At 44.1% G+C, this 14,115-nt stretch overlaps 1 protein-coding gene across 3 annotated transcripts in view; it reads right to left on the bottom strand.

The window, feature by feature from the left end:
* Nucleotides 1-9,681, bottom strand: part of Znf318 (zinc finger protein 318) — a 51,218-nt gene extending 41,537 nt beyond the window's left edge. For all 3 annotated transcript variants that reach the window (XM_028766531.1, XM_028766530.1, XM_028766529.1), the window contains exons 1-2: nucleotides 9,165-9,681; nucleotides 6,504-6,655 (exon numbers count right to left, since the gene is read on the bottom strand). In XM_028766531.1, coding sequence (XP_028622364.1) covers nucleotides 6,504-6,655; nucleotides 9,165-9,650 — 638 coding nt within the window. In that variant the 5' untranslated portion in view covers nucleotides 9,651-9,681. The remainder of the gene's footprint in view (nucleotides 1-6,503; nucleotides 6,656-9,164) is intronic.
* Between the last annotated feature and the right edge of the window lie 4,434 nt (nucleotides 9,682-14,115).

Genomic DNA, 14,115 nt, shown 5'->3' on the forward strand with positions numbered 1-14,115 from the left:
GTGTTCTGTGGCACATGTGTGGAGGTCAGAGGACAATCTGTGGAAGCTGGTTTTCTCCTTCTACTGTACGCATTCTAAGTAGCTCAGGTCTTCAGGCTTACTGGTAAGTGCTTTTACTCTGTTCAGCTGTCTTGCTGGCCAGGGGATCTTCTAGAATTTTAGAAATCTTATTTCATCTAGGAAGGGAGGGAGGGAGGGAGGGAGGGAAGGAGGGAGGGAAAAAGAAACCAGGTCATCTCAGAAGTTAGGAAGCTGAGGCAAGATTATCACCATAAGTTTGAGATCAGACTGGATAGAATGAGTTCCAGGCCAGACTGAGTTTTAAGGTGGAATCCAGTCTAAATTAAATTAAATTAAATTAAAAATAAAGTAAAATAAAATAAGATCTGAGACTGGAGAGATGGCTCAGTGGTTAAGAACACTAACTGCTCTTCTAGAGGACATGGGCTCAATTCCCAGCAACCGAGTAGCAGCTCACAACTACCTATAACACCAATTTCAGGGGATCTGACACCCTCACACAGATATAGATGAAGGAAAAACATCAATGCATACAAACAAAAAGTAAGTTAAACATAAAAAAAAGTTATTAAAAAATCCAGAATGAATTACCATCCAGAGAAAATTATTAATAACTGTTTTTTAAATTTTAAAAAGATTGATTTTAATTTGTTTATTTATGTGGATTCATGTGTTCTACTACCCCCAGTTAGGCAGAATTTTTGGTCCTCTGCAGCTGGAGCTATAGGTATGGAGAGCTGGAAACCTATCCAGGTCCTCTAAAAGATCAGTGTAGGTTCTTAGCCGCAGCTGCCCAATGTTATTGTTTCTAATAACTTTTTCTGTTTCTAAAAATGACCTTTTAAAAATATTTAAAATGTTTATGTGCATAGGTGCTTTGTCTTCAAGTATGTCTGTGCACCAAATGCAAGCATGGTGCCACTGGAGGCCAGAAGAGGACATCAGATGCCCTGGAACAGATAGTTGTAAGCTGCCATGTAGGTGCTGGGAATCAAACCTGGGTTCTCTAGAAGAAAAGCCAGTGCACTCCCCCTCTTTTTTAAAAGATTTATTTATTTTATATATATGAATACACTGTAGCTGTCATCAGACACACCAGAAGAGGGCATTTGATCCCATTACAGATGGTTATAAGCTACCATGTGGTTGCTGGGAATTAAACTCAGGACTTCTGGGAGAAGAGTCAGTGCTCTTAACCACTGAACCATCTCTTTAGCCGCATAGAAATTACTTTTTAAAAGAAAAATGGATAATTTTGAGGTTTTAATATATTATGAAACATAATAAACTAAGAATGACTCTGACATCAAACACCACTAAAATAAAAATTTTACTCTATCAATTATAAAGACACCTATTTCCAGGGAGATATGCTTATGAGTTAACTATCACCAAACCACCAACCAACAAATCTCATATCAGTGCAGGGGAAAGACCCATACACTATGTGTGTAGTAGCAAGGTCACCTATGTTCTACTCCTCAGTAGGACTAGGACGTATCGCCACCAAAAGAAACATTAACCCAAGATCTAATATACTACCAGTTACCAAGAAGCTAAGCTAAGATGGGCCTCATGAAAGCCTCGGTACAGACTCAGTAAGTCCAACAAAAGGGAATATAATAGTAGACACAAGTTAGAAAAAATGCAGAAGTTATCATGTAAATATAGTCCAGAATCAGACTGCTTATTAGAAATTCAATCCCTTTTCTTAAGGACTCCCAGGGGTTAAAAGAGAACTGGCTGTCATAAGGGACAGCTCTGGAGCTAACGGGATGGTACTGGCTGTCATAGGGACAGCTCTGGAGCTGACGAGAAGGTCCGATGAACACATGCTATTTTCCAGAGGATCAGGGTTTAGTCTCCTACACAGAAGCTCACAACCATCTGAAACTCCAGTTGTAAGAGCATCCAAAATGGACCCTGGACATGCAAGTGGTATATAAATATACCACTTATATATACACACACACAGTCACATTCAAGACACACAGAATTTTAAATTTAAAAAAAAAATGAGTACTAAAAAGAATCACAATTGCCAGTCAGTTGTGGCATACAGCTTTATTTAATCTCGGCACTATGGAGGCAGAGGCAGGCAGATCTGTAAATTTGAGACCAGACTGGTCTACAGAGCTAGTTCTGTTCAACAGAAAAACCCTGTCATGAAAAAACAAAAACAAACAAGCAAACAAAAAGTTCACAATTGCCTTTAGCCAGCAATAGACACTGTAAAAGCTTTGGCTAAGCTGGGCATGGTGGCACACAACTTTAATTCCAACAATCAGAAGGCAGAAGTAGGAGGATCTAAATGAGTTCTAGGCCAGCCTGAACTACATAGTAAGTTCCAAGACATCCAGGACTAGATAGTGAGATTGTCTGCAAACAACAGCAGGTGCAGCCTTGGCTAAAGACCAATTGGTTTAGTTTTATTCTGGTTTTAGTTTTTTGAGACTGGGTTTCCCTGTGTAGCTTTGGCTGTCCTGGAGCTCACTCTGTAGACCAGGCTGGCCTTGAACTCAGAAGTCTCCTACCTCTGCCTCCCAAGTGCCATGATTAAAGGTGTGAGTCACTACTACCAAGCTGACTCTTACTGCACATTTAAAATCATTCAGGAGTGCAAGCTGATAGGAGTTTATGTAAAAACAAGAGGGTTTTGCTGGTCAGTGGTGGCATGCACCGTATTCGACTCAGGAGCACTTGGAGGCAGAGGCAGGCAGACTGCTATAAGTTGAGGCTAGCCTGGGCTACTGATCAAGTTCCAAGACAGCCAAGGCTACTTGAAAAAACAAGTTAGCTGTGGGTAACAGGGAATATGAGGGCTCACTGTACTTTATTCGCTATTTTTAAAAATTATTTTTATTAGCATACATTAGTTGTATAAAGTAATACATTATGACATTTCCTATATGCATAATGTACTTTGATTATATTTCCCCCATTGTCCCTTTTTATCCCTTTCACCTTTCCTACTGATCCTTTCCTAGTACCAAATACTATTCTATGTTTTGTGCCTGTTTACATATTTCCATTAAAGAAATTTTAAATGTAAGGCTAGAGGTATAGCTCAATGATAGAGTATTTGCCTAGCACATGCAGGCATTGAGGTTAGTTTTGTAGTATCTGGGGATACCACAAAAGTAAAATAAAATATCTGTCTATAGCAGTGATTCTCAACCTATAGTTGCAATCCCTTTAGAGGTTGAATGACCCTTTCATAGGGGTTGAAAATCTTGTATATCAGATATTTACATTAAAATCTTAACAGTAGCAAAATTACAATTATGAAGTAGCAACAAAAATAATTCTATGGTTGGGGGTCACCACATGAGGAACTGTATTAAAAAGGTTGCAGCATTATGAAGAGTGAGAACCACAAAGAAGCTTGTACAACAACATTCACAGTAGAATTATGTATGACAACTGAAAGAAAAGACAACCCAATGATAGTCACCCATTTACTAATAATGAATGAACAGAATTTGGCATATGTGTACAACGCACTATTACTGGCAATAAAAAGAAACACCATAGATATAATGAACCTTAGAATATGTGAAAGACAGTCACAAAGAACCATACATTATACGAATAGCCAAATTCATGAAGTAGAAAGTAACGTAAAGATTGCCTGGAATAGACGTGGGTTAAGGGGAGTAAAGGTTAAGTGTATAAGGAGGCCTCCAGACACAATGAAAATGCACTATAGTGTACTGTACTGAGAGATACACAGCTCTGTGAATATGTGTCTTACTGTCCAAGTGTCTTAAAATTTTTCACTCAACTTGTTCTTTTAGAATAAGTTTTAGAATAAGTTTCAGTCCTCTAAAAGGTTGGTAAGGTAAGACCACAATCTTGATAATTTGGTGTGCTGGCTACTTTTCTGTTAACTTGACACAAGCTACAATCATGAGTGGAGGGAATCTCAACTAAGAAAATGTCTCCATAATATTATGTTATAGGCAAGCATGTGGAGCATTTTCTTAATTGGTAATTGATGGGGAAGGGCCTAGCCCATTGCAGGTGGTGCTGGTGGTCCTAGCAAAGCAGAAAAAGCAAGCCAGTAAGTAATGTCCTTCCATGGCCTCTGAATCAGGTCCTGCCTCCAGTTACCTGTCCTGTTTGAGTTCCTGTCCTGACTGCCTTCAGTGATGGACTACAATGTCGAAAGGTAAGCCACATCCTTTCCTTCCCAATTTTGCTCTTGGTCATGGTGTCTCATCATAACAACAGAAATCCTAAGTCACTTGGCTGTTACCTAAAGACCTAGTAACGAGACTTGTTAGATTCGATAAAAGAGAAAAAACTTGGGGTGAGGGTCTCGAGAAAAAAATTAACATGGTCTATTAGAAATAAAGATTTTATTTTAAAAAGTGTGTGTGTGTTCGTGTGTGTGTGTGTGTGTGTGTGTGTTTCTGTGTCTGTATCTGTACATAGCTATGTACACTTGAGTACAAGTGGCCTTGTAGGCCAAAAGTGGACAGTGGATTCCTTGGCACTGGAGTTACAAGTCTGCAGCTGGTTGTGAGTTGTCAGACCTAGGTTCTAGAAACTAAACTCCTGTCCTTTGCAAGAGCAGTAAGTGGTAGCTGAAGACTAGACCCACCATCAGGAAACATACTGAATATGTTTGTAATGGCTCAACAACCTGATAATTCATACAAAAAGCAATCACAGCCTGACAGTATGGTGCACTCTGATCTGAGTTTGAGGTCAGCCTGGTCTATAGAGTTCCAGGATAGCTAAGGCTACACAGAAAACTCCTACGTGAAACAAACAAACAAGCAAGCAAACAAACAAGTAACCACAAACGTGCAGGTGATAAAAACATAAAAGCCAGCCCCACAGCTCCCATGTGGACTCTCATCTCACTTCCTCTAAAACACAGGAGTCTGGAAACATTACAGTTCTAAACACTTTATGAGAAAAATCAACTTTTTATAACTTAAACAGAGAGTTGGTTATCAGAAGCATATATGCATAATAAAGAGGAAACGCCAGTCTAGATACCACAAAACCCAGCAAGGAAGGAAGAGACTCACACCCTGTACCACCACCCCAGTCCACCTACTCAATCATCTCTAAAATAGAAGCAGAGGAAGGGCAAGGACTGTTGACTCAATCAGCGACCCTGTCAGAGAGCTCCAAGCTCCAGCTTCAGAAGCTTCAGTCTATCGACAGAAGACCGTCCTCCACTGCATCCGTAGCCATGGAGCTTACATCAGCACCCCATCCTCAGACTTCCAGGCCCCTGTCCCAGTGTGCCTGCCTATACACTGTACAGTACCCAACACTCCCTGTAATAAACAGTGTTTCCTTCATTAATGACTATGAGTCATTTATGAAAACCCCCATGTGCTCGACAGAGACTATGGCAGACATGCTCTAAGACGGAGAACAGGCTGCCCTGCACTCCCATCCATACCCTTTTCCTTCTGTGAGGCAATAAGGTTACTTAATCTTCATATGTAACTTTCAGTAATTGAGGTCCACGTTCAACACTGGATAGCTTATTTACTTTTCCTCAGCACTTATTTACTTTTACTCAGAACTGTAAGCAGTAATCACACTTAAAATTGTAAAGATCTCTAACTTTCTATTACTGCTTCATACATTTAATATACACACATGCATTATTTACTTAAAAGCTTTTAGTGTCTATATTCTGGCCTGAATAAACTAAAAAAAAGAATCATTAGAAACTAATTTTGTAGAAGGATGTTAGAGTCATTCTTGTAATCTCAGCACTCAGGATGCAGAGGCAGGAAGATTTTTGTGAGTTCCAGGTCAGCCAGCCAGAGCTACATAACTGCCACATACCCCTCAAAAAAGCCAAGTAGACTACCACAGGCCTTTAATCCCAGCACTGGGAAGCAGAGGCAGAACCAGGACTATACAGTAAAATTATCTCAAATAATCCTCCATCAGTAAGAAAACTTCTAATATCGTATATGGTGGCCCATGCCTTTAATTCCAGCACTCAGGAAGCAGAAGCAAGAGGATCTCTTGAGTACAAGGCCAGTCTAGTTCACAGACCGAGCTCCAAGATACACAGGGATACAGGGAAACCCTCTCTTAAAAAGAAAAAAAAAAAAAAGAGGAGGAGGAAGAGAAGAAGAGGAGGAAGAGGAAGAAAGCAAGCAAGTTAAAAAAAAAAAAGACTTCCCATTTTGTCCAAAACCTTCATTGTATAAGGGGCTATTCTTAGATTTTAATCCAATGTTTGATTATGTCCCCTTAGCTTCTCTTTCTATTTGTACGATGATGTTCTTTTTCTGGCACATGTTTCATTCAGAAACAGAATCTTTATCAACATACTCTTCCCACTCAGCAAGCCTTTTCCAGTGCTCTATCTTCTACTGGACAAACAGACACTGGATGACTTCAGTGCTAGCACCAACTTTCAAACACATCCCTTAGAAAACAGCAATACTTCTGCCTTCCAGAACTAGTATAGTGCACCTGTCATAGCTGAGGCCTACCTGTCCATGTCCTCCAGACCATCCACTGGAGATCCCAGCCGGTCACTGAGCCGCCGTCGCTCCGGTGTGCTAACACAGAAGTGGTCATTGCCAACTGTGATCCTTAGACTCTGCTCCAAAGAAGAATCAGAACACAGACCAGGAGAACGTCTCTACAAAAAGTTAGAACAAAAACAAAAAAACATATGGTAGTTAACATGAATGCATCTCTATGCCCCCAAATGTTCTCCCTACTTATAAAATTGCTGACTATCAAGGTAAGGAACCACGCTACAATAAAAAAGAATTTTAGAAGTTTCCTTAGAGGAAACAAATTCTTTTCAGACAGAGTTTCTCTGTTTAGGCCTGGCTGTCCTAGAATTCACTCTACTGTAGACCAGGCTAGCCTCAAACTCAGATCCATCTGCCTCTGCTTCCTGAGTGCTGGGATTAAAGGCGTGCGCCACTACCACACAGAGGTAAGAGTGATATTCTCCACTTGTTGCTAAAAATTGTTCACTGTGTTACAAAGACTACACAGAAGGATTCTGTTTCAAAAAAACCAAGACCTCTTATTCTTAGGGAACATGGGAATAGCCAAATAAAAATCCCTGCTCCCAGGACCTATATATGTCTAACTAAAAGAGGAGCCAATTAAGTTTTAAGTATTTCAGAAGGTATCAATAAGTTGCACAGTCACTAAAAAGAAACAAAACAAACAAAAAAAAACTTTAAAAGACAAGGAAAAGGAGGAGTCACTGGAGACAGGATGGCTAAAGGCAGCGTTTCTGGGATGCTGCCACTAAGTGGGAAGCACACAGGTCTTTCAGAGAAAATCAGGTGTTTCAGGCCAAAGGAAGCACCTCAGGAATGAATGAGCAAGCTTTGGGTGACAGAAGAGTCCAGGACAGTTCCAACAACGTGACAGAGAGAAGAGACACAATCAGGAAGTGTGGATTTGACAGTGTGGTAAGAGCCACAGGAGGGTTTTAAGCATGAAAGTCATGTGACCCAACTACAATTTTCCTCCTGATGCTTGGACTACTTGATTTCTCATCCTCTTAAGGTCTTAATTCAAGACTCACTTCTCATGAGGCTCTTTCCCTTGAAATTGCAACTCACTTAATTTTTGTTTTTAGCCCTTAATCACATTTAACACAACACAGAATTTCTAACTTCATCTATTTATCATAACTGTATCTAATTCATGGCAGATGCTCAATATATGCTTATTAGATGTATAAAATAAAGGCTTAAAATCAGTTTAGGGGCTCCAGTTAACAATGAGCACTGTTCTTCCAAAGGGCCAGACTTTGGTTCATAGGACTCACTCAACAGCAGCTAACAACTATCTCCAAGGGATCCAAAGTCTCCACCAACATCTGCAATATATATGTATATGTATGTATACACACACACACATATATACACATATACATATATCATATATACACATATATACACATATATGTATATATATATATATCTGAATACACACTATTAAAAATATTTTAAGTATTTTAAAAATCGATTTGATGGCTGAACACAGAAAACAAATACATGATGAGTAGCAAGGCTAAATTATGAAGATGACAAATTTAACAATCCAAGGAAGAGGTAACAGGGTCATCAGAGTGCTGGGAGGTGATAGGGTAGCCTAGGGGTTTCCCTTGAAGCTACACCTAACAGGTTAGATGAGGAAAATGTTTGGATCAAAAGAGAAAACGTAACATTTTCCCACAGGATGGTGAACTGGAGCAAATACAGTACCAGAAGAAGTACTCTACTCTTGATTCCTCTGTAGTGAGGACTTTGAGAAGTCAACAAATGTGACAAATCAGTTTATGACCATTATAATAGGATACTGTAGTGTCACCTGAGAGGTCAATATCACACCTGCATTTTTTTTCATTAGGATACTAAGAATCCAAGTCGTGTTTTACATTTTTGTAAGCCCTACTGCGTACAATTGAGCTACAATCCACCACCGCCACCAATTAACACCACACTGTGTTCCTCTAGCAGCACATTTTAACATGTAAAATCGCGGGCTTTGAGAATCAAGCATGTGAACTGAAACCACAGCTCCATCACTTGTGTGTCACCTTGATCAAGTTACTTAAACCTCTCTGAGCTGGTTCCTTGGCTGTGATGAGTAACATTTATTGCTATTGCTTTACCTCAAGGGACGGTGAGCCCTAACAGACCGCTGGCAGCTGCTCTCATGTCACTAGCTGGTGGTAGCAATCTCAATGATTGATTATGTACACCTCTCGTCGGAGCAACAGCTCCAACTGAGACCCCATGACAGCTAAAGCATCCAGCCTGCTCTGGTTCAGGCTTTCCTCACTGGGCACCAGGCATTTCAGATGCTTTGCTAAACTCGGGCCTAAAGGGGATGAATTTGACCAAACCCAAGGGGAACGCCAAAGCGCCAGTCAGTATGGATGAAATTCCCCTCGCTTTGGTGAACTTTTCCACATAGCAAGAGCGAGAAAGCCTCTTCCCAAGAAACAGGGCGTTCTGTTCCAAGCCGGTGACCGAACGGGTCCCGAGTCCGTTATTGTGTAAACGAGGCGCCCGGGGCTGTCAGGGAGCGGGATGGACTCGGACATTCCGACTCTGGCGTGTGGGCCCGGGGGCTGGGGATCTGGGGGCAACATGGACTAAGGGTGGCATTACCCGACTGCCGCCGTCGCCTGGATGGTCTCCGCGGCCGTCCCGGGCGAAGTCGGCGCGGGACTCGCCTCGAATGCTGCCTCGAAAGCCACCCAGGCCAGGTGGGTAGTGTCGCCGGCTCCGCGGTGGCGACGGGGAGCCGCGACGGGCGCGCGGCGGGGACGGGGAGACACGGCGACCCCGCGGAGGGGACGGCGAGGCCCGGCGGCCGCGGGGCGGAGACGGCGAGGCCCGGCGGCCGCGGGGCGGGGACGGGGAGCCGCGACGACCCCGAGGCGGGGACGGCGAGGCCCAGCGGCCGCGGTGGCCTGAGGGCGAGCGGTGGCGGCGGGTGGGGAGCCGCAACGAGGAGCAAGAGGGCGGCGGCGACGAGGGGCGGCGTGCCGGGCCTGAGGAGGCGCCCACGGGACGGCCCGATGGCGGGCCGCTCGCGCTGCCGTCTTTCGGCCGGTGCGAGGAGACAGAGGAGCGGGAGCCGCTGCGGTACATGGCTACCGAGAGCGCCTCGGATGCTGGCCCCGGAGCGTGCCGCCACAGCTGCAGGCACGGCCGCCGAGACCGCAGCGCGCCGCCCTCGCGGACCGAGCAGCCCCCTCCCCGCCGCCCGGCCGCGCCCCGCCCCCAATGCCCGGCCGAGCGCGCCCCGCCGGCCAGCGGTTGGAGGGCGCGGGCACGCGCCGACACACCCCCCCACGCCCGCCCAGGCTCCCCGCGGCTGGACGCAGAGAGCGGCCGCGCTCGCGGGGAGCAGTGAGGAGGAGCGCGGAAGCCGCGCGAGCACCAGGGACGCGCGCCCTGAGGTGCGCAGGCCCCGCCTCTCGGCCGGCAAGATGGCGACCGGCGAGCCGCCCACTTCCCCTCCCCCGGCGACCACGTGACGCGGAGAGGCGACCCCGCCCCCGGTGGGCGGGGCGGAAGAGCCGGATGAGTGGGAGGGGCCAGGTGTGTAGCGGAGGTCTCGGTAGCTTGGTTCCCAGGCTCTTGGAGCATGTGTGCTTTTCCTGCCCACAGCTACCCGTTTAATCTACACCAGTGATTCTAGTGAGAATGCAAATGACACCTACACGCACTCCTAAACCCTGTTCTTTCCCCCCCCCCGCCAGAGGAAGTTTGGCGTTGTCAGTTGACTTTCCAGTCCGATAATTTATAGAGGTTTAAATCGAGAAATGAGAAAGTGTAGAAAGGTGAAAGTCAAACATTACCAGAGATCAGTACAGTTTCCACAGGTTTTGGCCGAGAGTTACAGTGAACTGGTGGAGGCCACCATCGGAGCAACCCATACTGTGGCAGGCCCAGCAAAGAGTTTGAGGCTATTAATGGTGCCCAGATTCACATGGAGGCAAAAACTCACACACAGAAAATAGAAATAAATCTTTAGAAAGAAAAAGACAACAAGATAAGGGCCAGTCAAAAAATAGGGCCCAGATAGTAATGGCTCGGGAGGTCTTATTCCTAGCACCTTCGTGGTAGCTCACAGCCATCTGGGACTGCAGTTCCAGAGGATCTCACACCATGAAAAAAAAAAAAAAAAAAAGGAAATATGTTAACCCTAAACAATAGCTTCATATTTTTCATCAGCTAAACACAAATCTGGAATTTGTGTAAAAATCACATTTCTAAGCCAAGCAGTGGTGGCACAAATTTCTTCTTAATCCTAGTACTCAGAGGCAGAATCAAGTGAATCTCTGAGTCCGAGGTCAACCTGATCTACAGAGAGAGTTCTAGGACAGACAGGGCTACATAGAGAAACCCTGTCTCAAAACAAACAAACAAAAAATCAGATTTCTGAAAAGAAAAAATATTACTCTTTGTTAGTTTGTTAAATTGTGTCTAAAATATAAGCCAATTTACATATTTATAAATGTCATATGCTTCATATTTCAGTATAAAAAATGCCCCCCCTCCCTCTCTTGTCAGGTCTCACTATGCAGTCTTAGCTGGTCTGGAATTTGCTGTGTAGATCAGGCTAGCCTTGAAGTCATGGAGCCTCCCACCTGGCTCCAATATGTGCCCTGTCTTTATTATACTATCTATGTATCAGTTATCTACACTCCCTTGGAATCTAAGAAGACGAGGAAAGATAAACCACTACGTATATTTACTATCTGTGTATCAGTTATCTACAGTCCCTCGGAATCTAAGAAGACGAGGAAAGATAAACCACTACGTATATTTACTCGAAGTCAATTGTGTATACTAGAGTGCTTATTGTGTACACTAGAGTCTCAAACTCTAGTACCTGAGGCCTGTCTCAAACTCAGTACGTATCAGAGGATGACCTTGAACCCCTGATTCATCTGACTCTACTTCCTAAGTGCTGAGAACACAGGTATGGTATACTGTTATTTAGAATCAAAATTAACTTTTGTTTGTTTGGTTGGTTGGTTGGTTTTTGAGACAGGGTCTCTCTGTGTAGCCTTGGCGGTCCTGGAACTTGCTCTGGAAACCAGGCTAGCCCCAAACTCAGAGATCTGCCTGCCTCTGACTCCTGAGTGCTGGGATTAAGGGTTCGTGCTACCTCTGCCTGGCCAGAGTCAATACATTTTATATCAGGGTTTGGTAGTCTAGTATTAACATTGTCTCCTCTTATTTCTTATTTCTCCAATAATAAAGTATTTATTAAGCAAAGCGGCCAGTCTGCAATATATAATCAGGAAAACTCCTTCTTGCTCTCCATGCCTGCCCTCTGCAGAACTGTTTCTGTGTCCTGAATGAAAGTCTTTGGAGAGCCCTTCACTTTCAAACACTCGTCGGTATCATGAGCAGTGTTATTGCAGCATACAAATGCCCAGTCCGGCTTCACAAAGCCTCTCCTAGGCACACACCTGGGTGATCAGGCTTGCGAGGTAACCCTCACCGCCTTCCAGAGTTCTAGGCTCAACCCAAACAAACCTTTAAACTTCCTTTCAGATAACAGCTCAACACTTGACACCTAGTAAGATTAGGGAGTGGGCTAGACTTCCGGTTGAAACTCCTTCTTCCCGGAGTGGAATGGTGGGAGAGAAAATGCGGAGTCCAAAGGTAATTCTCCAACACAGCCCTCAGCTTTCTTCTACAGGCTGTATTAGAGATGCTGACAGACTGCTCCTCCATTTCTCACCGTGTCCCTCTGAGATGAAGGAATGGAGCACCCGGCATCTACTAGGTTGCTTTCTGCCTTTGAGGCCTTTGCTGAAAGGCCAAAGACAATAGGAAGAATTGAATTAAGAACATCTCCCAACTGTTGTCTGTCACCAGTTGGATGCATTCTTACTGGACTTTTGATGAAAATGGCTAAGAGCCTTCACACGTCATGGGCTGCACTGCGTGACCGAGTTCACCTGATGAAACTCCCTTCCCTAAGGTGATGATTTGTAGATTTGTAGGGTTAGAGGAGGTGGTAAAGCAAGGCTCTCTCAATGTGACTGTGCCTTATAAGAAGAGAAAGAGACATGGAAGTCTTTTTCTCTGCCGTATGCGGTCACAGAGAAAACAGCCATCCACAAATGAGAAAAGAAGCTTTTCTGAGGGGATGAGTTGCTGACACCCCGATGTTGGACCTCTCAGACTCTAGAACTTTGAGAAGCAACTGTCTATTATTATTATTTTGAGATAGGGTCTCGCTTAGCTCTGGTTGGCTTCAAACTCACTATGTAGCTGAAGACGACCTTGGACTCCAGATCTTCCTGCCTCCCAAGTGCTTGCTGTAGGCATGTCCAGCACACAGGGCTGTTTCTGGTTTTGAGAGGTCATTCTGTAGCCTGGGTAGGTCTGGAATGTACTGGCTAGCCCAAACTGACCTTGAGCTCATCCTACCAACCCCCTTACATCTCAAATACTAGGATTACAGGTTTAAGCTGCCATGTCCTGTTAGATATCTATTATTTAAGCAGCTCATACTAGGTACATTGTCATACATGTACATTCTGTTATGGTTTTAATACGAAACTGTCTCCCACAGCATTTCCTTGAAGATTACGGCTTGCCCCGCCCCTTCCTGCATTCCATTCTCTTTGCTCTCTTTGTTCTGCCACATTCTTCATGCCATGATAGACTAAATTTTCTAAAACTGACCCAAAATGAAAAACTCCTACCTAAGTTGTCTCCTCTCCGGTGTCTGTCACAGCAATGAGAGGCCAACCAACACAGGAAACAGGTACCTAAGAAACAGAGTCAATAATGGGGTTGGTTACCTTGACCATGTGGTTCTTAAAACTTGGGAACTGATTTTCTGGAGGAATTTGGAAATACAGACTAGATAAACCCTAGACTGTTTCATTTAGTGGACGGTTTTTGTGTGAGCTCAGAAGACCAGAATACTAGCATGACTGTGAACAGAAAAGGCTGTGTTCATGAGATTCCAGGTTGAAACGAGGACTTCATGGTGGAACAGACTAGAAGCCACTCATGTCATATCCTGGCAAGAAACATGTCTGAATTTTGTCCACATCCTGAGACTTTGTAGGCGGCTGAGTTAAAATGTGACAAGTTCATCTGGTGGAGGACATTTCAAATCAGTCTAAGTACTCAGAATGTGACATGGTTGCTTCTGTCTGCTTTTAGTCAGACTTACAACGAGAATCCATAGCAGAAAGCAGATAAATGAGACACGAAAAACTCGTAGTTTGGTTAAGAAAAGTCAGAGCAAGAAGAGATACGCGTCATTAAAAAGAGGCCTGGGCATAGTAGTACAGGCCTTTTATCCCAGCTCTTGGGAGGCAAAGGCAGGTGCATCTCTATGACTTCAAGGCCAGCCTGGTCTACAGAGTGAATTCAAGGACAGCCAAAGGTATATTGAGAGGCCCTACATCAAAAAGAAGTGAGGGGTGGACAGGTGGCTCAGTGGTTAAGAGCACCAGCTTCTCTTCTAGAGGAACGAGGTTCAATTCCCAACACCTATCACAACTATCTACAACTGTCCAGTCCCAGGGAATCAATGCCCTTTTCTGGCCTCCATGGAAATCAGATATACTTG

The sequence above is a fragment of the Grammomys surdaster genome, unplaced genomic scaffold (genome assembly GCF_004785775.1).
Source record: "Grammomys surdaster isolate TR1022 unplaced genomic scaffold, NIH_TR_1.0 169, whole genome shotgun sequence".
NCBI classification, from domain to species: Eukaryota; Metazoa; Chordata; class Mammalia; order Rodentia; family Muridae; genus Grammomys; species Grammomys surdaster.